The sequence below is a fragment of the Urocitellus parryii genome, chromosome 5, assembly GCF_045843805.1.
Source record: "Urocitellus parryii isolate mUroPar1 chromosome 5, mUroPar1.hap1, whole genome shotgun sequence".
Lineage (NCBI taxonomy): Eukaryota > Metazoa > Chordata > Mammalia > Rodentia > Sciuridae > Urocitellus > Urocitellus parryii.
The window spans coordinates 53,659,921-53,687,870 of NC_135535.1; the positions used below are offsets into that span (position 1 = coordinate 53,659,921).

At 32.5% G+C, this 27,950-nt stretch overlaps 1 protein-coding gene across 7 annotated transcripts in view; it reads right to left on the reverse strand.

Annotated features, from left to right (window-relative positions):
• Usp15 (ubiquitin specific peptidase 15) overlaps positions 1-27,950 on the reverse strand; it is a 114,182-nt gene that overhangs the window by 75,431 nt on the left and 10,801 nt on the right. For 6 of the 7 annotated variants that reach the window (XR_003301159.2, XR_013343671.1, XR_013343670.1 and 3 more), the window contains exons 2-4: positions 12,989-13,116; positions 6,528-6,658; positions 1,634-1,760 (exon numbers count right to left, since the gene is read on the reverse strand). Coding sequence is in view for 4 of the 7 variants with exons in the window: in XM_026392949.2 (XP_026248734.1) it covers positions 1,634-1,760; positions 6,528-6,658; positions 12,989-13,116 (386 nt within the window). In the remaining 3 variants the exon portion in view is untranslated. Of the gene's footprint in view, positions 1-1,633; positions 1,761-2,461; positions 2,547-6,527; positions 6,659-12,988; positions 13,117-27,950 lie in introns of those variants that run through there. The other variant, XM_026392950.2, reaches the window with a different exon arrangement.

Here is a 27,950-nt window from a genome sequence, read left to right on the forward strand (position 1 = left end):
TGTATGTAAATATGAAACTATGAAGAAAATATCAAACTTTAAAAATATCTAGAAAACTTTATCAACTAATTTTAGAGATAGCCTCTCATTTATATTCCAATTGGCTGCAGATTGCAGGGATTAGTTTCTGAATTAATTTTAATGAACAAATTTTATTAGAAAGACAGATTCTGATTGTGCACAGATCACTACAATTAACATAATTTTCACAATTTGAAAATATCTAGTTCTTAATATGTAGTAATGTTTTATTATCTTAAATATATTCTAAAAATCTGGAAACTCAAAATGTGAAATAACTTATCCATAATAAATTATAATGAGTTTACTGAAATTCAACCTTGAACTTATAAATGTTCCAGCTAAATAAAGATGGGAGAATAAAGAATTCATGATATAATATTTTATTTGGTAAAAATATTAGAATTAATGTTTTGAAGAATGTTACTATTTCATAAAATATACAGATTAAAAGTACTTTCCTGCTATGAAATTGAAAGTGGTAAAAGCCAAATGACCTCACCAGCTAAGCAAGCACTGTTAACAGGGAGCTATATCCCAGCCCTTATTTACTTTAACGTTCTTAATGATAGGTTCGGATAAGGTAATCTTATTCAGTGTTATAATTAATAAATGTGCTAATCTCTCTTCCATGCTGAGTTCTACATGTCATGTATCCTTCTCCATTGTTTACATTTTCCAAAAAGATCATCACCACTAATCTTGTTTTATAAAATCATTATTTAAAATGAAACAATCATTTTTTGTTTTTATTTTGACTTATAGTTTATAAAAGTACTGTAATTTTTATTAAATTCACAATAATTTATTTTTAAAACTTTATTGAATGTATTCTTGATTTTAAAATAAAACATGGCTTTTTAAATAGAATGAAAATTTTTGTATATTTTAAATATATATATATATATATATAAAGATATAAAGATATATAAAGATATATAAAGATAAGGAAAGAAATAAAATCCACTGATATTTGATTATGATTCCCTAAGTTATTCATTCACAACAAAAATATCAATGTGTCATAATAATGTTAAGCCTGTTGCTTTAACTACTAAATTGTATTTAGAATACAAAATAAATTGAGAGAAAAATGGAAATAGGCCATTGCCATTTTCACTGCTACTTAACCAAATTTTTATTTAAAGTTCTACCTTAATTTACATTTTATAGAAGATATGACATATATTTTTAAGTACTAAATTAAAAAAATAACCATATGATTTTTTTAAAGCAAAGTGACAAATGTTAAGCAAAGTGACACAAATGTTAAGCTCATTAAACAAATGGAAAACAAGAGTAAGAAATAATAAATAATTCATCTCTAAGCTAAGATATATTGTGTCAAGGTTAGGAATCTGTGATGTTTATGAATAAGCCTTTAAAATGGTTATCATTCTAGTTGCATATAAAAAGAGAATTATAACTAAATATCTAATAGCAATGGTTTAAAAAGAGATAGGATCTTGGGGCTGGAATTGTAACTCAGCAGTAGAACGCTTGCCTTGTACACATGAGGCACTGCAGTAGATTCCCAGCACCACATATAAATAAGCAAAATAAAGAATCAACAACTTAAAAAAAAAAAAAAAGAGATAGGATCTTGCATTACCTATTGTGTCAGCTTTGCTAAATCTTCGAGTTACAACATTGTTCATGTTTCCATTTTCACAGAGCTTCAGTTCTGTGAGGTACACTTCCACTTTGCAGTGCTTCACAAACATACCCTGTTCAACCACCTAAAAGAATGGGAACACATCAGTTTCACCTATATCAAAATATTTCATTCTTAAAGCAATATATTTCTCTAAAAAGGCTTTAGAAAAAAGCTGCAGATATCTAATGGAAATAAATTAACTATTAAAACTTGTTAATATAAAACAAAAGATACTGTTATAGCTGAAAGTTAAAAAACACATTTTGGGAAATTTTAGCAAAATATGAATAATTATGATTTAAAACATTGGGAAAGGCAGCCTACTGGTTTATAAAGAAACTTTGGTACACTATAAACAGTGAATACATTTAGTTTTTATGATTAGAAAGTTTACCCAAAATGACTGCATGTGTTTTTTTCTCTAGGTAATATGTGTTAGTATACAAATGCACCTCTGATTAAAGACACAAACATACATCTAGCTTTTAGTAGTAATCCCCAAACAGAAAACCTTTTAAAAGTTTTATACAATTTAAACAACTGCTATATTATCACTCTGTAAGTTAAAATAAATATTTTAAAATGGTAACTCAAAATTACTGCTGCCAAAATACTCGGCTATTGCTCTGTAACTGATATGTTAGTTTCACTCTAAAATGACTTTCTTTGACCTTTACAAGCATGCTTAGTAATTCTATGCAATTGATTTTTTTTAAAAAAGAAGCTGTCACACATGCAAGCAATAAAGTATAAAGAGAGAAAATATTTATATATTAGGGTCACCTTTTAAATAAGTATAATTCCTTTTGATCTTCTAAAGGTTAACTGTAGGATTTCAGTCATGAATACTGTTTCTGAAAATAGTAATAGGCCTGATATGTGATACATTAGACAAATATGGTGAAAGGGAGGCTCCAAAATAACTTAGATGTACTCACAAGCTGACATCAATTCAATATGTGACTTACAAATTCATTTTTCACTTTCAGGGAATCTGTTTTCAGCTCAAAAAATTAAAAGAGCTTAGCTATTATTTACTGTATAATCTAATATGAATTTTTACACGGTCATATTAAATTCTCTTAATCATGTTACAAATTTCTAAAACAGATTATGGCCTACATCTCTCCCTCTGTTAATAAACTTAATTCATTTTATAAAATTAATAATAAATTATTATTTTATAAAATTAATAATTTTATGAGACTACTGGTAGCTATATTTAAGCAGAGAAAAACTAGGAATCATATTTGATTCTTATCAAACAGAAATTTTGGCTCTGGGACTCAATATCTGAGTAAAATCCTAAAATAGTATTACTTACTAAACATTTTTGGATTGCTAAAACTGAGGTAAACTGCAGGCCTCATTTATATTTAAAAAACAAAAACAAAAGAGAGAAATAGGATAAATAAAAAATAAGAAAACCCCTCATTAGGAGTTACATATTGAGGAATATATTTTACAAATAAGCACAGGTTTTTATTTTTTGTTTTTAATTGAGAATCAATTTTCAGAATACTAATAGACATTTTTTCTGAAAAGAACCTAGTCATTGAATTGTCAGAAAGTCATTGGAAAATCTATAAAAGCAGCCGGGCATGGTAGCTCATACTTTTAATCCCAGCAACTTCAGAATTTGAAGCAGGAAGTCACCAAGTTCAAGGCCAGCCAGGGGAACTTAGTGAAACCTTATCTCAAAATAAAAATATAAAGGGCTGGGGATGTAGTGGTAGAGCACCCCTTAGTTCAATGCTCTGTCTAAAATTCTCACAGTATTCAAGGCCCTTTAGGTTTTCATTAATATTCATAAAGTCTTATAGCTTCTACCTACACTGCTCACCTCCAAAGTCATCACATTTCAATTTTTGCACCCTACACCTAGGTACCAAAATCAATATCAGTTATCTTTCGCTGCATAAAAAACTGCCTTGAGACTTAGCAGATTAATCCAGCAACATTTTCTCATGTCACTTCTAAGGGTCAAGAATCTGGGAGCAGTTTAGCTGGGTTGATCTGGTTTGGGATCTCTCATGAGGTTGCTGTAAAAACTGTGGGCCGGGGCTTTAATCATCTGAAAACTCAACTAGGCCCAGACAATCCACTTCCAAGCTTACAACTTAGGCCTCCTTCCTCTTTATTAGCACAGATCTCAGTTACTCACCATAGGTTTTCTGAGTGACCTTGCCATATGCAGTTGAATTCCCCCAAGTGAGATATGAGAACTAAAGTGCATGCACACTCAAGATGTAAGCTGCAGTGTCTTTTATAACCGAATCTTGAAGTAATATACCATTGGTTCTCTATATACCAATGGTCACATAATATTATAGTCATTAATAATTATAAAATGAATCATACAACACGGAAGGGGACCCAAAGATGTAGATATGAGGAGTTGAAGAATATAGGGGGTCATTTTAGAAACTTCTATAAGTTACATAGTTTTATATATATTTTCAACTTCATAATAAATTATTAATGTTTTAAACAATCCATACTAACATTTATTTACAATATTTACTACAAGTCTGCTGATAAAAAAATTCTATCAGTTTATATTTGTCTGAAAATGGCTCCTTTCCCTTTCATTTCCAAAAGATTCTTTCCACAATCATAGAATTCTATTCTGGAGTTGCTACTGTTAGGAATTATATTTCTCCATTTTCAACATTTTTTATTAGGTATGATTTTGTTAATATATTCTCAGGTTGGATTCACAGCATTTCTTGTGTGTTAAACTAATTCACTGTATTCCATGTATTCTTTACTTTTGTCTAAATTTTCCATTCTTTTGCCTAATTTCTAGAATGTATATGGTCCACTGACATTATCATTTAGTCTACAAATTCTCATTTACTTAGCATAATATCCAAATACTAAGTTCAATATTTTTTCATATTTTCAGTTTTAGAATTACATCTGGTTGTTAATCTTACCCTACTTTTCAATTATTGCCTTTTTTTAGCATAACACATGTAGTTTAAAGTTTCTGTCTAATAACTCCATTAATTGGATTTCTTATGGGTCTGTTTCTATTGCTTATTGTTTTTCTTGGATTTTGGTCCTAGTGTATTTCTTGTTTATATGTTTTTATAGTAGCTTGTTATTAAAATTAAGTGTCCAAATTTCTAAGTGAAACATTTTATTATTTGAGGCCCGAGAAGATGTGTAACTTTGTTTCTGCATAATAACTAAGGCTATTACCAACTCTAGATTCTTTAAATAATCATTCTATAATTCCAAGTTGAACTTTCTATTCTACAAGGGCAGTCTGTTTACTTCAAGTGAAGTTCACCTGCATCAGTCACATGGGTATAATAAAAATGTCAATTCCTACATTTAGTGATTCAATTTTGGGGGAAGATTCATCTTTAATAAGGGCTCAAGCAGTTCTGTGCAAATTAAAGTTTGAAAACTATTTTTCAGGTTCAGGGAATTCCAGTCACCTTATTAAAAATAAAAGTAGGGTCTTCTAATAGACTTCTCAAATTTCTTTCTTTTTACTTATGTATTTTTAAAATTTATTATTTCATTTTTTTCCTCACTTTAATTTGCTTATCAAACAAATTTTAAGAAATATCAGTGAGGCCTCTTTTAAAGAGTAATGGCCAAAGATGTCGATTTTATCACTCTAAAAAATTAACAATAAAAGAGAGTAATGAAAATAAGAATAAAAAAGAGTAATGGCAATGAAACTGTTAGGTGACCTGGTACCACAGTAAAAATTTGTAGGGTATAATATGATACATGTATAAGGAAAAAAATAATATAGTTTAATACATTTGAAGATATTTTGATCACAGATTTTCCTTTATCCTGGGAAATAAGTTCTTTTAGAATGGTTACACAGCTAAATAGGCAATCTTTCAATTGGTCAAAACACTCAATTCTCCAGGAATGATAAAGCACCTAGACTAATCTCTATTTATATAAATTATCAATATAAATGTAAGGTTAGCTAATTTATCTTGAGTATCTGGTATTCTAATATAGGAATAACCTCAATTTCATAACTCTCATTAGTTGCAAAAAAAGGAAAATTGGAAATTTTTAATATTTCTGGACTACAATTATGAAACTTTAAAATAAAGATATGAAGCTGGGTGTGGTGGTACATGCCTGTAATCCCAGAGGCTTGGGAGGCTGAGGCAGTAAGATCCCAAGTTCAAAGCCAGACTAAGTGATTTAGCAAAGACCTAAGCACTGAGGATGTGCCTCATTAGGTAACACTTCTGGTTCAATCACCAGTACCCCCCAAATAAAAAATATATATATATAATTTTTAAAAAGATACAAAAAAAATCTACATTTTTTAAATTGGAAGATTTTTATTTGAAAAAAAAAAAAAAAAAGGAGTGCAGTACAGAAAATGGAGTTAGGCTGCCTGGTGTACTTTCTACCCTGGCCCCTTCTAACTTTTGGTCTTCATTCCCTCACCTATAAAGTGGGAATATTACTTAGAGTTTTCCATAAGGATTATTTATTAAAAAAGTAATGTCCTTAGAACAGTGAATAGCATACAGTAAATCCTTTCTATATGTTAGCTGTTGTATCATTTTTATAATACAATGTAGACTAACATTTTGCTAGACCTTTTTGCCAGAGTAAGTGATGAGGCTTCATAGTTCATTGTATTAACAATAAGATGTGTGGGCTGCGGTTGTGGCTCAGTAGTACAGTGCTCATCTAGCATGTGTGAGGCCCTGGGTTCAATCCTCAGCACCACATAAAAAAATTAACAAAATAAAGGCATTGTGTTCAACTACAACTAAAAAATACATATTAAAAAAACAATAAAATGTGAATTATTTAAGAAAACTAATAATTAAGTTATTCTCAGATGTACCTTTCGTGCTATTGGCTCCTGACCTTCCATCAATGTGTACCAGCTGACAAGTTTATTCCAGCCCTCAGTTGGCAACAGTATGTAATCCAATTCATCAATAAGATGTTCCTTAAGTGACTGGGCATCACCATCTGTGAAATGAAAAATAAACTCAATACATAAACAAAGCAATAGTTTTTTACCCTAGTATTCTGATTATACATATCACACATTATTTAGACTCATGAAGACTACTTTGAAGTATATAAAAGAGAGAACTCCAAAAAAAAGCACTGGAGCAGTTCAAATTCCACTGTTGCTTGAAAAGTTTTCAATGTGTATGATTAGTCAGTTTTCTAAAAATGTAATTTTTCATCCATTAGGCTTTAAAATATACTCACATAATTATTAGCCAAGATACCTGAAAGAAGAATGTAATATTTTGAGCATCAAACAATCTCCACATGGTTCATTTTATCATTAACGAATGAAGGAAATTCAGAAACAAGTAAATAACCTTTTACAATGATTCCAAGACAAATGGGCTATGAACTATAATAGAAATCACAAAGAGGTATCTTGTGAACCGTCTCATTATCCCAGAAGGCTCAGATTCTTCCCAAGATCTAAAATGGTGAGTTATTCTGACATGCTTCCAATGTTGTGATCTACTTTCAATTTTTTAGTTAAAACAAAAAATTAAATGCAGGGCAGCCAAATCTAGAAGCAATTTCCTAAATTGTAGCTACCTCACAGTCCTAATCTGGGACTCATTTATTAATTGGTCATTTGAATTTCTAAAGTACAGAAATAACTCACTGGGTTTTAGCTAACTTAAAGGAGATTTTCTTATTCTGAATTAGTCATAATTAATAGATATGGGGGGCAATACTGTTCTTGGCAGCATTTCAATAATAAAAGTGTATTAGACCTAATAAGGTCTAATGATTGAATCAACAAGAAAAATAAAGATGTAAACAGAATGTCACTCAGAATTAATCTGTAGTCACAACATTTCTAAACTTTGAGAAAACTCTGAATCTTATGAATTTCAAGAGCAGATATAAACCAAGTATTAATTTTTTAGCTCAGTTTTTATTTAATCATTTATTTGGTTGATGAAAAGATTTTATTTTGTTGATGAGAAGATTTTATAATACATTTCCAAAAACTCTCAGAAGGTAAAAGAAATATAGTCTCACTAGACATCATGTACTATGAGACATACTACCACTCAAAAAGGAAATATCTGTCAATTTCAAAACAGCCCTATAAGAGAGATATCTCTAATATTAAAGATTAGAATATATACTCAGGGATATTGAGTAATTTACCCAAAGTAATTATAGGAAATTACATATACTGTAAAATGTTTTTTATACAGATACTATAAAATGCTTTCTTACAGAAAATCAAGTTATCTCAGTTAATTTTCAAAGTAACAGTATGAAGAAGGTATCTCCATTTTAATTAGAAAATAGATTCAGGGATGTAGATTTAGGGATGACAAAAATCACACACAGAGAAAACTGCAGAGACTCAATTAAAACATAAATTTGTTTACTGAATACCCATTTACACAACATTATAATACACTGCCTTGAAAAAAACTTAGAAAGTTTTAAAATTATGTGCCAGAATCTAATAAGTAATTCATATCTAATAAAATAAAATAATCAACTCATTTTCAGGAGAGAACACATTTAAACTAAATACAGAATTGATATTTGCTGTGTCTCTGTATACTGATATATAACTGCAATACAATATACTATACATTTAAAAAATAGTTTGGTAAGTTTTGACGTTATCAAAATAAGTGTGAAATCATCACCACTAGCAAAATTATGAAAATCTCTCTTAACCCCAAGTTTGTGGCTCTTTATCATTTCTTCTTCCTGCCCATCTTGTCCTAAGAAAACTGATCTGTTTTACAACTCAGACTAACTTGCATTTTCTAGAATCATACATAAAAACAATATGTCCTGTTTTTGCTTTTTGTCAAATTGTTATTATTTTGAGATCATCCATATTATTACCTATCAACAGTTCATTCTTTCCTAAATGCTGAGTAGGATTTCATTATATGGATATACTATCATTTGTTTATCAAACTGTTGATAGGCATTTGAAATTGTTCACAATTTTTTAAATTACAAATAACACTGTGTGAACATTCATGTACAATTTTTCATACAGACAAATGCTTTTATTTCACTTGGGTAAATGCCTGAATAGAATGAATGCATACTATGGTAAATGTATGTTTACCTTGGAATTTCACTTGCTTTTTATTGTTGTCAACATTTTGTAAAGGTCAGTCTTTTAAATTCTGGTCATATTAATACATGTGTAGTAGTACCATACTGTGCATTTGTTTTGTGGTGCTGAGGATAAAACCCAAGGACTCAAGCATGCTAGGGAGGCACTCTACTACTGAGCTATATCTCCAGGCTCCCTTGTTGTGGTTTTAATTTTCATTCCTTTAATAATAATGAGGCTGAGCATCTTTGTATGTGCTTTTTTAAAACTTCTTGTTTGGTAAAGCATTTGTTTGAATCATTTGCCTACCTTTCCCACTGTGCTGTATGTTTTCTTCGAAGTGAGTTTTATTCCATTGTGGTAAGAGAACATAAATTTTGTATGATTTGAATGCTTTTAACTTTACTGAGACAGGTTTTATGGCCCAGAATACAGTCTATCTTGGTAAATATTCTGCATATATACCTGAAAAAAACTTTTATTCTGCTATTTTTCAGTGGCATGTTCTATAATGTCAACCGAGTCAAGTTGAAACAAGCAAGTTACTGATTCCTTTTGCTTTGTTCTTAACTTCTGAAATCCAAACTATGCTAGGTCAGTCAGCATTACTCAATTTTTCTTTGGGATTTAAGGATCTGTATATCTATTTTCCTTCCCAGATTCTCTTTTCTTCCTCCTTCAGAAATTGCTATAATGCATATATTAGTTTGCTTGATGGTGTCCCATAAATTCCTCAGGTTTTCTTTACTTTTTCATTCTTTTTGTTTCTCTGGTGGAATAATTTTAAATGATAAATCTCCAAGTTTGTCAATTTTTCTACTGGATTAAGTCTGTCTTTGAAGATCTTTATCGAATATTTCAGTTATTGTATCATTCAGCTTTAAAATTAGTTTGGTTCTTCTTTATAATTTTTATCTCTTGGTTGATATTTTCATTTTCCTAACTCTGTTGTTTGTTCTCTGCAACTCACTGCACTTCTTCTAGACAATTGCTTTAGATTCTGTCATGCAGATCTCCAATTCTGGAAATTTACTTTGCTTCTTTCTGTCATTTTTCCCTGATGCTTTTTCTTTTTTTAAATGTGTTGTGTGTGGTGGGGCAGGGAATCAAGGATTGAATTTAGGGTTGTTTAACTACTGAGTCACATCCCCAGCTTTGTTTTGTTTTTTATTTTGAGACAGGTATCATTAAGTCCTCAGGGTCTTGGTAAACTGAACTCGTAATCCTCCTGCCTCAGCCTCCAGAGTCACTGGGATTACAAGTATGTACCACCGCACAAGCTTCCCTGATTCTTTATATTCCTTATAGTTTTGCATTTGGTGTTTGTGTAACTAAAAACAAAACAAAACAAAACAAAACAAAAAAAAACAAAACAAAAAAAAAAAAACCAACCACCCCTTCTTAGTCTTTATGGATTAGCTTTGACAGGAAAATACCTTCAGGGATCAGTGAGAACTTTTTCTTTGGATATGTCTTTTCTGTACCAGAATATGTAAATTCCTAATTGTAACTATTCATAGATTTCTTTTTATTCTAAGAACCCATAATCTCTTCCTCCCTCTGATAACTGACTACCATACCACAGGTCAAAATAATATAAAGGCATACTCCACTCCTTTTCCCTAGGGGGTAATCCCCAGGGAATGTTCTGCATATTCTCCCAACATTGTAGAGCTATCACACCTGAAGCAAGTTACTGACTCCTTTTGCTTTATTCTTAACTTCTGGAATCCAAACTATGCTAGGTCAGTCAGGCATAGTGAAACAAGCAGAAACTAGCCCTGTAGCTACTGAACTAAGTGGCAGGATGCTCCACTCTTCTTCTTTCCTGGGAGAAGACTCAGGTTCTAAGCCTTCTCTCAACCTCACAGAGACTTCTGACTGCAGCAACCACCCACACCTTTTCTTTTGTTAACTGCTCTCAGGTATCAGAACTATTCTCCTGGGCAGCACACTGAAAAATGGGATGTTAAACCTGAACTTTCCTTTTTCTTTCCCCCAAAGGAAGATGTCCTGCACCAACACAGTCTCTCTCTTGTTCTAACAGGCCAGCTTGGAGGAAGAGTCCATGTAAATAAAATAAAATTATTCTTCTTTCCTGTTTCAATGTTTGTTTTCAGTTTTATGCTCATCTAGAGTATTGTAACTTTACTGGATCTGGTTTTCCCATAAAGGTGTTCTGGTCCATATGCCACTGTTAAATCAGTGTTTCTGTGGGGGAACAAGGGATGGAACCTTTCTATTCTACTATATTATTGATATCACTCCTCATCATATTATTTAAATTATGCCCTTAGGAAGGTAGATATTAGGGATAATTAAGTCTCTTGATGAATTGTCCCATCCCATTCAGCATTATGAAGTGAGCATTGTTCTGAAACTTACTATTTGGTATTAATATGGCCATTTCAGTTTTCTTTTGATAGTGTTAGCATGAGCATTAATTTTCTACTGCTTCATAATAAATTACCACAGTGGTTTAAAACAACACTCACAGTTATGTGGGTCAGCAGTTCAGGTGGGCTCTGTCCTTAAGGTTTCATGAAGCTGAAGTCAAGATTGTCACCTGTGTTTAGGCTCTTATCTAAAGGCGCTGGGAAAAATTCTGTCTTCAAACCCATTCAGGTTGTTGACAGAATTCATTTACTCATGGTTGCATGTTTGAGATCACCATTTCTTTGCTGGCTGTCTTGTTCCTACAGACCAGCAATGATGCACTGAGTCTTTTTTTTTTTTTTGCTTTGAATTTAACTACTTCTGACACAACCAGAAAAAATTCTCTGCTTTTAAGGGCATATGTGATTAGATAAAGCTCACTTGGGATAATCTCCCCTCTGCCTTATGATCAATCATGGGAGTGATATCCTATTTACAAGTTCCATCTATTCAAAGGGCAGAGGATTATACCAGACAGTTGTTGGAGGTCAGTCTTATCAGCATGGCACATATTGTTTACAATCAGTGTGATCATTCACAGAGCTGTGTTTTATTTGTTTTGCACTTGTCTCATCTGTTTTTTGTCCACTTTTTGGAGGGAGGTTTTTTGTTTTGTTTTGTTTTTTAAGATATTTCTTCTCACTGTGGGTCATATTTTCCTGCTTCTTTGCACACTGGGAAATATTTGGTTGAATCCAAGATATTATAAATATTATGTTATACACTGGATATTTTTGTATTACCATAAATATTCCTTTATCCAAAAATTTGCTTAAGTTACTTGGAAACAGTTTGATGCTTTCAGTTTAGCAGTGCAAGAAAATTAATTTCACCCAACTGTAAGGATAAAACTGTTCTCAGTAGTTTACACTGTGAATTATTAGGTTTTTCACTGGCTGCTGGGCATTCCATTGTTTTTGGTCCTAAGTCCTGACTGAGTGTTCCCTCAGATTCTTTTGGATGGTTCTTTTCCTGACCTTAACAGCTTCCTCATACACATATGCAGATCAATAGTCAGTTAAAACACAGAAGATAGATCCTCTGCAGATCTCTAGGTCTCTCTCTTAGAGATGTTCATTCTTCCCTGGTCTTCCTGAACTCAAATTTTGTCTCTTTAACTAAGGGATACTTCGAGAGTCTTATTGGGTTTCTCCTTTCTGTGCTGCCTCCTGGAAATTTTCAATATAGAAAGCTGAAAGTAATTAACTCACCTGATATTTACATCTCTCAGGGATCACTGTTTTTAGGTACTCGATAACCAGTGTTCTGAGAATCACTATCTCATTTATTTTTTGTCAGAAGGGTAAGTTTGAAGTTTCTTCATTTTGGCCAGAAATAGAAGTTCTGGTACTTACGTTTCACTCCCTTTAAATGTAATGAGATACAGAGGGGCTGACAAGTGGTGAGGGTGTAGAAGGATAATGCAAAAATCCAAGAAGGTAAACATATACTGGTTCTCTCAACTTAAAAAAAAAAGTTTCCTATACTATAGGAAAAATACATGTGATATATATCATTTTCCTGAAACATTAAATAACACTGTGCTTTATAATTTACATTCTTCACTTCAAGGTTTGAACAATAAACCTTAATGAAAAAACAAAATTTGTCATAATACATAACAGTAACTAATTATCATAGAATAATCTGAGCTCATTAGGTCAACTCTATAATACAAAAAGAGAGTTCTAATTTGTTCATTTATTTACATTCCCATATTATAGTCATTGACATTTACATATTGCAATTTAACACATTTACAACTTAATGAAGAAAATAATGACCTTTGAGAAGTCCAGAGTTATCAATGGGTCCAGGATATACATTTTGATCTCCCATCTGGTATTTGTCCCAACTGTCAAAGCCAACATATTTTTTCCACTGTTTGAACCAGCGACTATCAACTAGGTACCTAGAAAAGAAAAGAAATTGGTTTAGGAAAATACCTGGAAACACAAGAACAGCAGAAGAGCTATCTATTTTTGATATTTCATTTTGTATTAAAGAACAAGCCTATCTCAAAGGATTACTGAGAATTACTGTAATACCACTCAGCATTTGGAAGAAAAATACTTCATTTATATCTGTATAAGTATTATTTCTATTATTCTATGCTATTTGAGGATAGGTATTGACATGAAAATGTCATTTTACAAAGATGCAAGTAATAGGTATTCAAGAAAATACTTATTAATTAAACAAAAGTTCAAATAATTATAAGAATCAATCAACATAGTTTTAAAATTCAATGTGGTAAAAAAGAAATATAAAAAAAAATGGCTCTTTTCCAGAAACTTATACAGTATTTCATATACTTTAATGTGTTTTGCTTTTTTTGAGGGAAGGAAAACCTTGTTATTAAGAGCTTGCAAAGTTGATCAGAATAATTATAATTAAACTTAAAAAATATTAAAAATAAGTTTTTTTTTTTACTAACAAAAAATATTAGTAACAATATTATCCCTGACTGTTCTTATACAGTAGTAAAATCTGCTGGGGCATTTTCCTCATATTTAACTGGGTTCAGTTGCAAAGAAAAGCAAAAGTGAAGGTTTCTGAGATGTTTATAGCTCATGTGTGTAATAATACAGATTTTCAGGAGATCATCATCCTAATGCTTCTGGGCTTATCACATACAACACTATAGGAATAAAAACCCACAATTATGTCTGAAAATAACTAAAGCAAAGGCACCCAAGTAGCAAAACCCCATAATTCTTCAAGAATATTCATAAGCATTTTAACTTCCTGAAAGTGAATATGCAGAATTATCTATGTACCAGCATTCCAAATCCACTGTCAGAGTTATGCAACTGGAAGAATTGTGGAACTTCAGATTTGTTGAAAAAGGAAATGAGGCACTAAGTCTTGAGAAAACACTGTTTTCTAAAATCATGTTTGGAAAAAAAAAAATTTTAATGAAATAAATCATACTTGGTTGAAAATTACTCCCTATCTGTGGTATGCTGCTTGCCTAGCATGTGCAAGGTCTGGGTTCAATACCTATTACTGAAAAAAAGTATACACTGTGTAACGTTAAAATCAGGGTAAACATCTTTTCAAACATTTATCATTTCTTCAAAAAAAGAAAAAGAAAAAAGAAATCAACTCACTAAAACATTTTTAGACTTTGTCCTTCCCTGAAATTTAAATACATGTTTTCCCCATGAATTTTATAATCAGTTTATTAGTTTCAACTGAAACTGCATTAAACTGTCAGATTAATTTGGGAGAAATGGCTTCTTTACAATGATGAGCCTTCTGATCCATAGGCACAGAATCTCTCCCCATTATTTAGGTACGATTTAACATCTTTCAATAAATGTTATTATTTTTTCCCCATAAAGATCTTAAGTTGTTGAATTTATTCTTAGGAACCTCAGTATTTCTGCTAAGTGAATTTTACTTTTTTAATCGTTACATTTTACAACTTTGTAGCTGATGCATAAAAATACTACATATTTGTGGCATGACATGTGACACTCTGACATAAGTATACACTGTGTAATGTTAAAATCAGGGTAAACATCTTTTCAAACATTTATCATTTCTTCATAGTGAAAACATTCAAGATCTTTTCTTGTAGCTTTTTAAAAAAATTTTTTTAGTTGCAGATGAACACAATACCTTTATTTATTTATTTCCATGTGGTTCTGAGGATCAAACCCAGTGCCTCACACATACTAGGCAAGCACTCTACCACTGAGCCACAAGCCCAGCCCTTCTTCTAGCTTTCTGACATACACAGTATATTATCTATAGTCACCCTAGGGCAACAGCACACTAAAACTTATTACTTCCTAACTATAATTTACTACATGCTGATCAATCTCTCCCCAACTCTTCCTTTCCCAGCCACCCTGACTACCATTCTACTTTCAACTTTTATGAAATTAAAACTTGTTTTAGATTTCACATGAATGAAATCATGTGGTATTTACCTTTCTATACCCAGCTTATTTTACTTAACAAAATTATCTGTGGTTCCACCCATGTTGTTGCAAATGACAGGATTTTATCCTTTTTCTAATAGCTCAAAAGTACTCCACCACTGTGAATATGTACCACATTTTCTTTACCCACTCATCAGTTGATGGGCACAGTATTGTTCCAACAAATGATTAATTTTTTTAAAGTTATTAATCTTTAAAATAGTAAATAAAAATAAAACAGACACCAGCATCCCTATTAATAGCTCTATTTGTACATTTCCTTGAATTTTTCTATAAAAAGTCATTTTGTTGCAACAATAATGTGTTTTCCCTTTTTCTTTCTAATTCTACTTCTGCTTTCCTTGTCTAATCACTGACTAGAACTTCAAAAATAATATAGAGGAAGACAAGACATTTTTGTAATAACGTTAATAGTAATATCTAAAGTTTCACATTAGGTAAGATAATTTTTGCTGTAGGTTTATAAAAAACATTTTTAGTTGTAGATGGACACATATCTTTATATCATTTATTTAGCTTTTTTATGTGGTGCTGGGGATCAAACCCAGTGCTTCATGCATGCTAAGCAAGTGCTCTACACTGAGCCACAACCCCAGCCCTACTGATTTATTTTTATGTGGTGCTGAGGATCAAACCCAGTGCCTTACATGTGCTAGGCAAGCGTTCCATCACTGAGCTACAACCCTAGCCCGTTTTTTTGTTTTCTTAAATAAGTTTGAGAAGTTCCTCTCTACTTAACATTTGTGTAGACTACCATGATTAATTGTTGAGTGTGTGAAATTTTTCTGCATTTAATGTTTTTCCCCTTACTGAACAAAATTAGGGTAGCTTTTCCTTTTCCCTTTTTTTTTTTTTTTGTTTTTTTTTTTGTAACTTAACTACTGAGTCACTAAGTTGCTTGGGGCCTTGCTAAACTGTGAGACTGGCCTTAAACTTGCGATCCTTCTCACTTGGTCTCCCAAATGCTGGGATAAAGGTTTGTAGCACCATACCCAGCACTAGCTTATAAAAGTAGTTTGAAAGGACAGATTAATCTGTTCCTTTATGATTTGGCATACTTGTATGAAAAGCTGTTGGAGGGTAGTTAATTTTCTTAAATACTGACTTTTGCATTTAAAATGGAAACACAGATTTCCCAGTTCATTTTCTTAAATAGCTAATGTCACATGCTTGAAAAATAGAAATAGACTTGAGATAATGTTACTACTATAATTACAAATGTCATTTCCAAACCTTATGTTGCAAACTATTTGTGGAATAGTATCAAAATTCAATGTATATTTACTTAAGAGATATTTCTTAAAGATGGGATCTTATCTCCAAAGTATTTAATGAATCCTTTACAGTTATACTGGAGGTTTGGAATTGGCAGTATTTATCTGCTATCACAACATCATTAGATCAACTCTCTTTCCTAGATTCTTGAAGTGACTTTCTCTATAATGATATGAAGTGTAAAGTATTACTTTCTCATTTAATGATATTGAGTTGCATTCAGTACTACCTTCACTTGAAAATGGGCATTATATTCTATTACAGTCTGTGGAAATGAAACATGAGAGAAACAGAAATAATAGAGGCATCTATTAAAAAAAACAAAACAAAAACAAAACCATGGAAATCTTATTAGGTATACACAAGTAAGATAAGATTAGATGAAGTAGACAAATAAATTTAAAAAATTATATTTCAAGATCTCTGTAAATTTGTTGTCCCATAAAAACTCTACCCCTCAATCTATGAAATCTGCTAAAATCTCAATAGTCTCAACAAAACAGAATCACAAAGATTATAAATAAATGAACAAAACTGAATTTATACCTTCTCAATAGCACTCAGTATGCCTTTGGGGTCTGGACAAACCAAATTTTTGCTTCTGTGTTTCATTTTGAATAGTTATAAAATTCTTAACATTGCTTCAAAGGTCTTGGGTGATCTGCCCCTACCTACTCCTTCAGTTGCAGCTGGAACCACTTTTCTTTGTGCTAAGTTCCTGCTATAAGAAAGAGCCTTCTTTCAGTTCTTCAACACACTGTTTTCTGGCTCATGGCTCCTTTTGCCTAAAATACTCTCCCTTTTCCCCAAACACAAAACACAAATAGCATGAAAGTTTGGATCCCCCTGCTAAAATCTGTATGTTAAAGTCTTAACTCCCAAGATATTAGGAGATGATAAGGTAATAAGAGCAGAGCTCTCTCTCTCTCTTTTAATATTTTTTAGTTGTAGTTGGTCACAATACCTTCATTTTATTTATTTTTATGTGGTGCTGAGGATCAAACCCAGGGCCTCGCATGTGCTAGGTGAGCATACTACCGCTGAGCCACAATCCTAGCCCGAGCTCTCTTGAATGAGATTTGTGTTTTTATAAAAAAAAGTCTCCGAGAGATACCTCATTCCATCCACCCTATGAAGAAGACCTATGAAGCAGAAAGTGGGCCCTCACCATATTCTGAATGTGTCAGCATTTTGCCATCTTGGATTTATCAGCCTTCTACAACTATGAGAAATAACTCCCTGTTGTTTCTTAAAGTCTCTTCTTGATACTTTGTTATAGGAGCTTGAATGGGCCAAGACTTTTTCTTTTAGCTAATTCCTACAGACTTTCACAAATCAGCCTAAATGACACATTCTCAGGGATTACTTCTCTAAGCCTCTACCTACTTCCTCTGAGTTTGGAAGATGGCAATCTCTACTACATACCAAGACTCTTTATTAGATTATAAAAATTACTTTTAATAATAAAAGTTTGAGTTTTATTCCTGCAAACTTCTCAGCACTTCAATATATTGTTTCACTTATTCCTTAATTACCCAATGATTTAGGTACTATTATCATAATTTCATATGTGGAGCACACAAGCCCACAGAAATTAACATATCAAAGGTTACAAAGTACAAGAGCTTGTGATTAAGAAAATGTGATATTGGCATACAGAGAAGCAGAAAAAGACCAGTGAAAAAGCACAAAGAAATAAGAACTAGACTTGCATATATGTGAAGACATGATAGATCTCAAAAGCATCATTACAGATTAGTGGGGAAAGAAGAACTACCTCTATTAAAAAATACTGAGACAGGCCTGCACTGCTACTGCCATTGCTGCTGTCAGCCTGAGGTCGCCTGGAGGTCTTCCTGGGCTGTCAAGGTCTTTTCACTGGGCACAGCCTTGGTCACCTCAGACTTGAATTCTGACACTACCTCCATGGTCACTGCCATTGAACTGGAAGTCTCCTGTCAATCAACCACCACCTGCACCACTACCGCCATTGCTGGGCCTCTGATTCCACTGCTTCCAACCTGAGGTCGCCTGGAGGTCTTCTTTCTGGGTGCTGCTGTCATGGAAGAAACCCATGCTCCGGATGCAACTGAAGCTGACACTGCTGCTGACCCCCAGAGATCACCTGGTGATGTTGCCCCCACACCTGCAGTTGCAGCTACTGATGACCTGCTACCTCCTGCCACAAACACTGCTACCATGGCCTAGAGGACTGCTTCAGGAAAGACTCCAGGTTTGGCTGCTCATGCCTGCACCCATTTTGGGACACCAGCCAGGGCCTGGGGCCTGGGTGACAGTAGGTTTACCTTAACCAGCCTCTGTCTGGGGACTCCAGCTGGGACCTACAAGTCCAGTGTGGGGGTGTCTGTGGGTTTGGAGTAGCCTGGGGTCTTCCTCCTGAGAGTGCTGGTGGCCCTGTCTTGCTGCTGCATCTCAGGGTTGCTCCTTTGCATGAGTATATCCCTGGTGGTCTCTCTGCAAGTAGGAGCAACACTGAGATCTTGGGACTGCAGTATGGCCAAGCCTGAGGTATCTGAAGAACAGATTGGTGGTATAGAGACTGGGTTTGCAAGGGTTGATCTGAGTTTGGTGATCCTGAGAGATGTCAGAGACAGGTCTGAGAAACTGCTAAACACTGACAGAGAGGTTCGACTTTCCAGCAAGATTTACTTTATTTTTTGATTCACTAATCTCTCTACCATATTTGGAACAGGATTTTTTTTATGCATCAGTGTGTGGAGGATAATGATATATGAAGGGGGTTTTGCATTCTTGTTGTATTCTTCTGTCTTTAATATTTTCTCTTTGTTTGTATTCTTCCTCTCTCTTGTCTATTTTCTTTCCAATTTTTCTCCAACCAACAGCCAATCTTTGTCAACTCCTCTTCCACTCTTCCTGTGAATTTTTACTTCTAGCTTCTCTCTTGCTCCCTTGTGAATATTGCATACTACACTGCCTATTTTCTCATCCACCATTTGAAATTGTAAATCGTTTTAACAAATATTCTGTTTATACTGTGGATAGTTATTGAACTCATCATTTTGGTTTAACGTGAAAAAGCAGTAGAGGGTTTAATGGGAGCTATCAGGTTTAAGGCTATATATTGTGTACACTGGGTGCTATTGATATTGGTCTTACCAGTAAAGGTGAGGTGATAGAAACCTTCAGGGACACTATAGGGCTACAGGGTAGAATTTATCCTGCCTTTGATCCATACTTTTAGATGGGAAAACACACTAACAACATTAAAAAAACAAGGGATTTAAGCATCCCAAACAAACCATGATGCTTCAACAACAGAAGCTACTGATAACACAGTAGAAGAAATGTCTAAGAAGGAGTTCAGATTGTACATAGTTAAATTGATATGAGAAGTAAAGGATAGTATAAGGAATAAAATCAAAGAAAAAATACAGGAAGTGAAAGACCTCTTGAATAAAGAGAGATTGTGAAAAAAAAAAAACCCAAGCAGAAATTCTCAAAATGAAAGAATCAGTAAACCAAATTATAAATTCAATAGAATGCATAATCAACAGACTAGACCACTTGGAAAACAGAACTTCAGACAATGAAGACAAAATATGTAAACTTGAAAGCAGAGTTGAGAACACAGAGAAGATAAGAAACCATGAACAGAACATCCAAGAATTATGGGATAACATGAAAAGACCAAATTTAAGAGTTATTGGGATAGATGAAGGACCAGAGATACAAACCAAAGGAATGTACAATCTTTTCAATTATATAATAGCAGCATTTTCCCCAAACCAAAAGAACAGAATGGAAGACCAAATACAAGAGGCTTACAGGACCCCAAACGTACAAAATCACAGCAGACCCACACCAACACACATTATAATGAGAATGACTAAAACAGGATAAAGATAAAATCTTAAAGGCTGTGAGAGAAAACAAAGTACTTATAGGGGGAAATCAATTTGGCTCTTAACTGATTTCTCAACCCAGACCCTCAAAGCTAGGAGGTCCTAGAATAATATATTTCAAGCTCTAAAAGAAAACAGATGCCAACCAAGAATTTTATGTCAGAAAAATTAAGTTTCATATTTTAAACTGAAATTAAAACATTCCATGATAAACAAAAATTAAAAGAATTCACAACTAGAAAGTCTACACTACAAAGCATTCTCAACAAAATATTCCATGAGGATGAAGTGAAAAAAAAAAAAGTGAAAACCAGAAAAGGAAGGATCTACACTAAAGGGATATGCAACCTAATGAGAAACTAAGACAAATCAAAAACCAGAAATAAATCAAAATGACAGGGAATATAAATCTCATCTCCATAATAACCTTGAATGTTAAGGCCTAAACTCATCAATCAAAAAACATGGACTGGCAATCAATCAATCAACAAATATATGAAAAAGTGTTCAACATCTCTAGCAATTAGAGAAATGCAAATCAAAACTACTCTAAGATTTAATCTCATTCCTGTCAGAATGGCAATCGTCAAGAATACAGGTAACAATAAATGTTGGCGAGGATGTGATGAAAGAGGTACACTCATACATTGTTGGTGGGACTGCAAATTGGTACAACCACGGAAAGCATTATGGAGATTCCTCGGAAAACTGGGAATGGAACCACCATTTGATCCAGTTATCCCACTCCTTGGTTTATACCCAAAGGACTTAAAATCAGCATACTATAGTGACACAGCCACATCAATGTTTATAGCAGCTCAGTTCACCTACTCAATGAGAATATTACTCAGTTTTAAGGAAGACTAAAATTATGGCATTTGCCAGTAATGGCTGGAGTTAGAGAATATCATGGTTAGGCGAAATAAGCCAATCCCACAAAACCAAAAGCCAAATGTTTTCTCTAATATGCAGATGCTAATACACAATAAGGCGCTGGGGGTGGGGTGGGTGGGGTGGGGGGCACTAGGGAAGAACACCATTACCTTAGATTAGGCAGAGGGAAGTGATGGGAGGGGAGAGAAGGGGATGTGGGCATAGGAAAGATAGTAAAATGAAACAGACATTACTACTGTATGTATGTATGTGTGTATATATATATATAACTACATGACTAATATGATTCTGCAACATTTACACTCAGAAAAATGAGAAATTATATCCCATCTACGTATATCAAAGTACATAAATGCATTCTACTGTCATGTATAACTAATTAAAACAAATTAAAAACTACTGAGACAACGAACCACGTACATGGGAAAAAACAAATTACAGCTCTACTTTATACATGCAGTCAGCTCTGCTCTAATGCTTGTTTTGAAAACTTGAATGTGTTAGAATGCAATTGTTATATTAAATAAATGGAAACCACAATGAGGTTTGTCTCACCTGTTAGGATAGCTATTATTAAAAAAGCAAAGGTTAACAACTGTTGGTGGTATGTAGAGAAACTGGAATTCTTGTTCTCTCGGTAGGAATGTAAAATGGTGCATTAGCTATGGAAAACAAGTGGAGGTTCCTCAAAAAACAAAAAACAAACATCCAAAATAATTGAAATCAAGATCTGGAAGACATATACACACTTCCATGTTCACTGCAGCATTTTTTACAATAGCCAATAGAGGAATACATTATGCTAAATGAAATAAACCAGTCATAAAAATACAAATATACAGGATTCTACTTATATGAGGCATCTAATATAGTCTTACTCTCAAATCTCAGAGTGGAATGGTAGGTTGCAGAATAGGGAAGGAACTTGGGGGGACGGGGGCGATAAAGAAATAAGTTGCTGTTCAATGGATATAAAGTTTTAGTAATGCAAGATGAATAAGCCCCAAAGATTTATTGTATAATTTATTGTGCCTATAGTTAACAATGATGTAAAAATTGAGTGTAGCTCTTGTATCAAGTATTATTAGGGAATAATTTGAATTACAATGAACATTGTGTCTTGCTTAAGCACTATTTAATTCACAAGCAAGGCCGGATTAGGTGAGGCAAGTAAAATGTCTAGAGACCCTGAGAATGAATATCGCCTTGGTGCATTATCCTAGTCCCAACTCTACCTCAAATACTTTGTAAACACAGAAAATTACCCATCTGTACTGAGCTTCATAGGAATGCACAAATACATCTCAAACATCTACCTAATCAGAATGTTCTCTACACCAGGGAAGGTGCTCAGCCTCATTAGCAATGGGGAAAATGCAAATTAATATCTGAAAGAGATGCACATATATGCACATATGTTATTAAACGTGTAGAAGATGTGTACTAACAGGAATTTTTATACTGCCAGTAGGGGGGCTCATGGGTTACGCAAGAACCCTCACTTTGGAAAGCAATTTGGCAAGATCTATTAAAGATGAAGATATGCATTCCATACAATCATGTTTTGATATTGTTGCATTCTACCCCTACAGAACTTTTGCACACATTTACAAGAATAAAACTATAATAATATTTACTGCACCATAATATATAAGAATGAAAACTGGAAAAATCTAATATGCATTACTCATACCATGAAATACTAAATAAAAACTGAAGAACTACAATTACATATAACATGAGAAAAAAATCCAAAAAAAATACAATGTTGAATGAAAAAAAGCTGTAAAATTGTACACGCAATACAAGTATATGAGACGAGTACAACTACATGAAAATTTAAAAGATACTACATATTATTTATAAATGAATGCATAAGTAGTAAAGTATAAATAAAGAGAATTATAAAATTCAGTTTCAGAATAATGGCTTCCTCAGCAAGAAAGGAAGGGAATGAGATTAGGGAAACATATAGGGAGATTCAACTGTATTTATAATACTTCATTTTTAAACTAATATGGGGGTATACAAGTGTTTTATTGTATTTTTCTTTATATTCTTCTGTCTTCATAAAATATTACAATTAAGAATGAATAAATTTTTCTGTTTAATGTGAATAATAAGTTTATATGCACATCAAGTGATGGCACATATGTACAATCACACGTACTATAAACTATGAATAATCAATCCTAAGGCCACCAAAACTGATAGGGTTAAATGACAATTAGATGAAATTTTAAGCAGAAAAGCAAGAGAAACAATTATAAATAGCAGATTAGCTTTCTTTTTAGTTGGAATCAAAAATACAAACAGCAAATTTAATAAAATTTATATCACTTTGGCTTACAACTATTTACTTTGAAAGACATTAAGAATTTATGTTATCTTTTATATTTTATTGTTTTCTAAACAGATGAACTTGTATTAGATTGTAACAAAAAAAATCCCTGAGGCTTGAAGAATTGTCACTAGAAAAGTATGATTGATTTGTGATCATTTTTTAATTTATCAGAATATTCAGTCGTGAGAAATTATTTCCTTTTGATAACTAGAACAACCAGTAAATAAGCCAGAAAAATAAAAATGGAGTGACTGCTCATAACAAAGGAGACGCATATAAAGTAGAGATTACTATTCCTGATATCTTGGAAAACTATAAACCATAGAAAAATCCTAAAATTGACATGTTTACTGACTTGAAGCTGATCAAACTTTAGGAGCAAATATTACAATAGACTATAGCTTACAATCATCTAAAATTTAAAGATTAATTTTAATTATTAATATGTAAACATCTAGAATAGTCCAAAATGCAAGTAATAATTAACTTTTTTGTGACTAACAGACTAATTTTAATTTTCTATACAGGAGTCTATGCTTCACAGATGAGATCAAAGGTGAAATACTTCTGTATACTACTGAAACACATAAAAAGTTATGAAGTCAATATACTAACATATAATCAAGAACATCATTTCATTTATGATTAAGACCTTTGTGGCTTAATCACCATCATTTCCCCATTTCAGTGGGTAACAATTCAGTGGTCATTTATCTTGATTCTTCCATACTAGTACATCAACATGAAAATATTATATCAATACTATTCTGGGCTCAAAATTATTAAAGAAAATCTCATGTGTTCTAAAAATCTATAGTTTTCAATCTATCAAGTCCTTTAAAGACTACCTGCAATCCTCCTGTCTGACTATGGCATAATCTCTGTCATTCCCAATAATTTTTTGAATCTTCACTAGTCTCTAACTTCAACAATCTTGTTACCTTGTTGTCTTCCGTACAAGAAAGCAAACCTTGATTTTTTTGTATAACTCCACGGTACCACACATTAATCTCAAGAGATTCCCTTATATATTGGTGGACAATATAATTCTTCTTAAATCCTAGGCCAAAAATTTTTGCTTCTTTGCTTTGGATCCAATTTCCTTCTGCCTCTTTGGAAACTTTCTCCACAGACAGCTCCTATCCCCTCTTTCTCCCTCTTCTGACTATTCCCACTCAGCATATTTCAACACCATCTTTAAACTCACATACTCATTTTCTCCTCTGTTCTCGTTTTTCTGACTTAGTCTTACAATCTTCTTCCTCAACTCTCATTTACTTCCCAATCATTGAAGTAGGTCTTCCTACTTCAATGTGCCCTCAAAAAAGTTAACACTCATTTAAACCCATTAATTTTCAACTTTCCTGTTCTGGGAATATTTCAATACAACTGATATAGGTACATTAAAATAGGTTGGAAATTATAATCTAGAGCATATATAATATCAATACAGTTAACATTATTATAATTTATAGTTATATTCTTATTATATAATTACATTATATATTATATATCTACTATATACTATATTAAATTTTTATAGGTGTTTCATATATGGGATGGTGGGACAAAATGGATTAAATTTCATTAATTTAGAAAGACTTAAGTAGAAAACAGATACTGTAAAAAATCATATACAACTTTCCCTCATTATGACAGAGTTCTTTTTATAAAGTAAGAAGATACATTACTAAGCTATATGTAAGAATTCAAACACATTTAAATTTAAAGGCAAAATCTAACTTTTTTATCCATTTTACTTATTTTGAGAAAGTATTTTCAAAGCAATGTATCTTTGGTGAATGTTAGATCTTCACCTATCAGGAACTTAGTAAAAAAAGCCAGAGTGTTCAATGCTATGGCTATCTGAAAGTCATGCTTTTGTTTTATTTAAGATAACCCACAAAACCCACTATTTTTCTTTTACGAGCTTTTCTAGAATTGTGATATATACTAAACTGTGGATGAACTTTTTCAAACCCAATCTCAACTTGTTCTCACAATTTCTTTTGTTTATACATTTTCTTATCTCCTGAAACCAGGCCAGTAGATTCTGATATTATTTGCTGTGACATCTTAGACAATTAAAATAAAATCCTTAAATTGCTTATCTTAGAAATGAGAATTCATTTATTCAAAAAAATATTGATGGCCTACTTTGTATGTGCTAGTACATATAAAGTGGTAAGTAAAATAGTCAAAGTCCCTATGTTTGTGGAATTTGGAGTCCAGTGAAGAGACATACAGTAAATGTGGTAAAAACTATGAAGGAAAGAACCCAAAACTATGAAAGCATGTAATAGGGGTGCTCTTTAAAATAAAGGAGAATTTCTCCAAACATTAACATTTTTAGCATATGAATGAAATTTACTCTAGGAAAGTTAAGAAAGCTATCTAAACTGGATGAACATCATATACTACAGTCAGAAGGACTCTGGGAATTTTCTATGTTGGAGGAACTGACTACATCAAGTTGGTATTTATGAAAATAGGAGGTAAAAGCTACATAAGACTGAAAGGGTAGACTAGAATCAAGACTATACAGTCTTTAAAGAAATGATAAAAGATTTTATCCTAAGTGTACTAGACACTACTGAATGATTTTCAACAGTGAAGAGATATGTTTGATTTAAATTTCATGAAGATCACTGGGAATACTTCACAAGATTACTGGGAGAATCACATGCTTTTGAAAAGCTTAGTAAATAACAAATCTACATAAAGTTATATTACTAAGAGTAAAAAGGTCTAAATGGTATTATGCTGAATATTTAAAAGGTCTCAAAAGACCACAGTTTTGTTGTGGGCTGGTTGAAATAATTTTCAATGGCTCCAGAAAAGCTGGGGGCATCTGAGTCAAATTTAAGACATTCTTTAAATGCAGTAAAGCTATCATAAGAACTAAAAAAGTTAAGATTTTTATTGTGGAGGCAAGGGAGGGTAAAACAGAAGAATATCACCCTAGAAGCAAATTTAAGAAAGATACATAGGGACCAATAAATGATTCAGAAATAGTCCTGGATATAACAGTTTAAAAACAATGTGAAGAAATCCCAATAGCAGGATTTAAGAAGCCAGAGTGGTATAAAAGGAAGATATATACATCTGTCTTTCTTCCTTCCCAGGGTTTCTTTGCTTCCTTACTTTTAGATATATATGACACTGTGTGTATGTGTGTATTAATTTGTACATGTTTATGCTGACAGCTTCCAGATAGATGTTCCAGGGTAACTAACACATAAATATAATATTGCTTATTTTTAAAAATCCTACCTTTCTCTTTGCACAGTAGGCATATTATATATAAGCTCTAGTTTATAATTTCTTATACATAAGAAAATACACAACAATCTCAGCCTAATACAATGTAGCACATTTAACTTTAAAAAATATAACTACCTTGTGTAGAATTAAGAGCATGAACAATTTTGGATATTAATTCACGCTTTTGACTAATTTCCTTATTTAATGAAATATCTAAAACTCTGAATTTCATTGTTTCAGTAAAACTTAACCAAAGAAAACTGAATTATTTTAAAATAAACCAATGGCCTGGTTTATCTTCAACTGTCAGATTTCAAGCATTTCTAACCTATTTTCTGTTCTCCATATTAACTTCATCAGTTAGCAAGAACTAATTTTTATGACCTCTTTTCAAATCTAAACCAAGACAAAAAGGCAACTTGAGAAGGAGGTCAGAGTACATTTGTTTTATAAACTATGCATCCAGACTACATATATGTGATCACTGATAGCTATGTGTGCCTCCCTCTACTAAGTATATCCTGTACCTCTATCTGACATGTAAATTTGGATAAGCATATGTGAATCAAGAAGGAAACAGTAATTAATAATGTATGATTTTTACTATATAAATTTCCTGAGCTAATGTGTTTAATTGTTTTACAGTAGAAGAATGGGGGACGGAGGGTAGGAGGGAAATAAGGAAGGAAGAGAAAAAAATGAAAAAAAAAAGGGAGGGAGGGAAGGAAAAACACTAAGAAAAATTGGGAATTTCTCAAAACAAAATGTACTTACAACCAAATTTGCTTTAAGAAAAAATTGTATCATATGCTGGCACATACAATTCTGAGAATAATAAACATTCATGTGCATACCCAAACTATGTAGCTAGAGAAAATTATTACAAATATATAGATACCTAAACATCCTTCTCTTTGCAACTGTTTCCCAGAATTTAGCACTTACCTTTTATATTTTTCTTACATAACTATTTCCATGAACAATATACATATTAGCTTAATTTTTCTTTTCTTTTTTCTTTCTTTTTTTTTTTTTAAACCAGGGATTGGACTCAGGGGTGCTTAACCACGGAGCTGAATGCCTAGGTCCCCTGCTTAATTTTTTTTTTTTTATTTTGAGGCAGGGTCTTTCA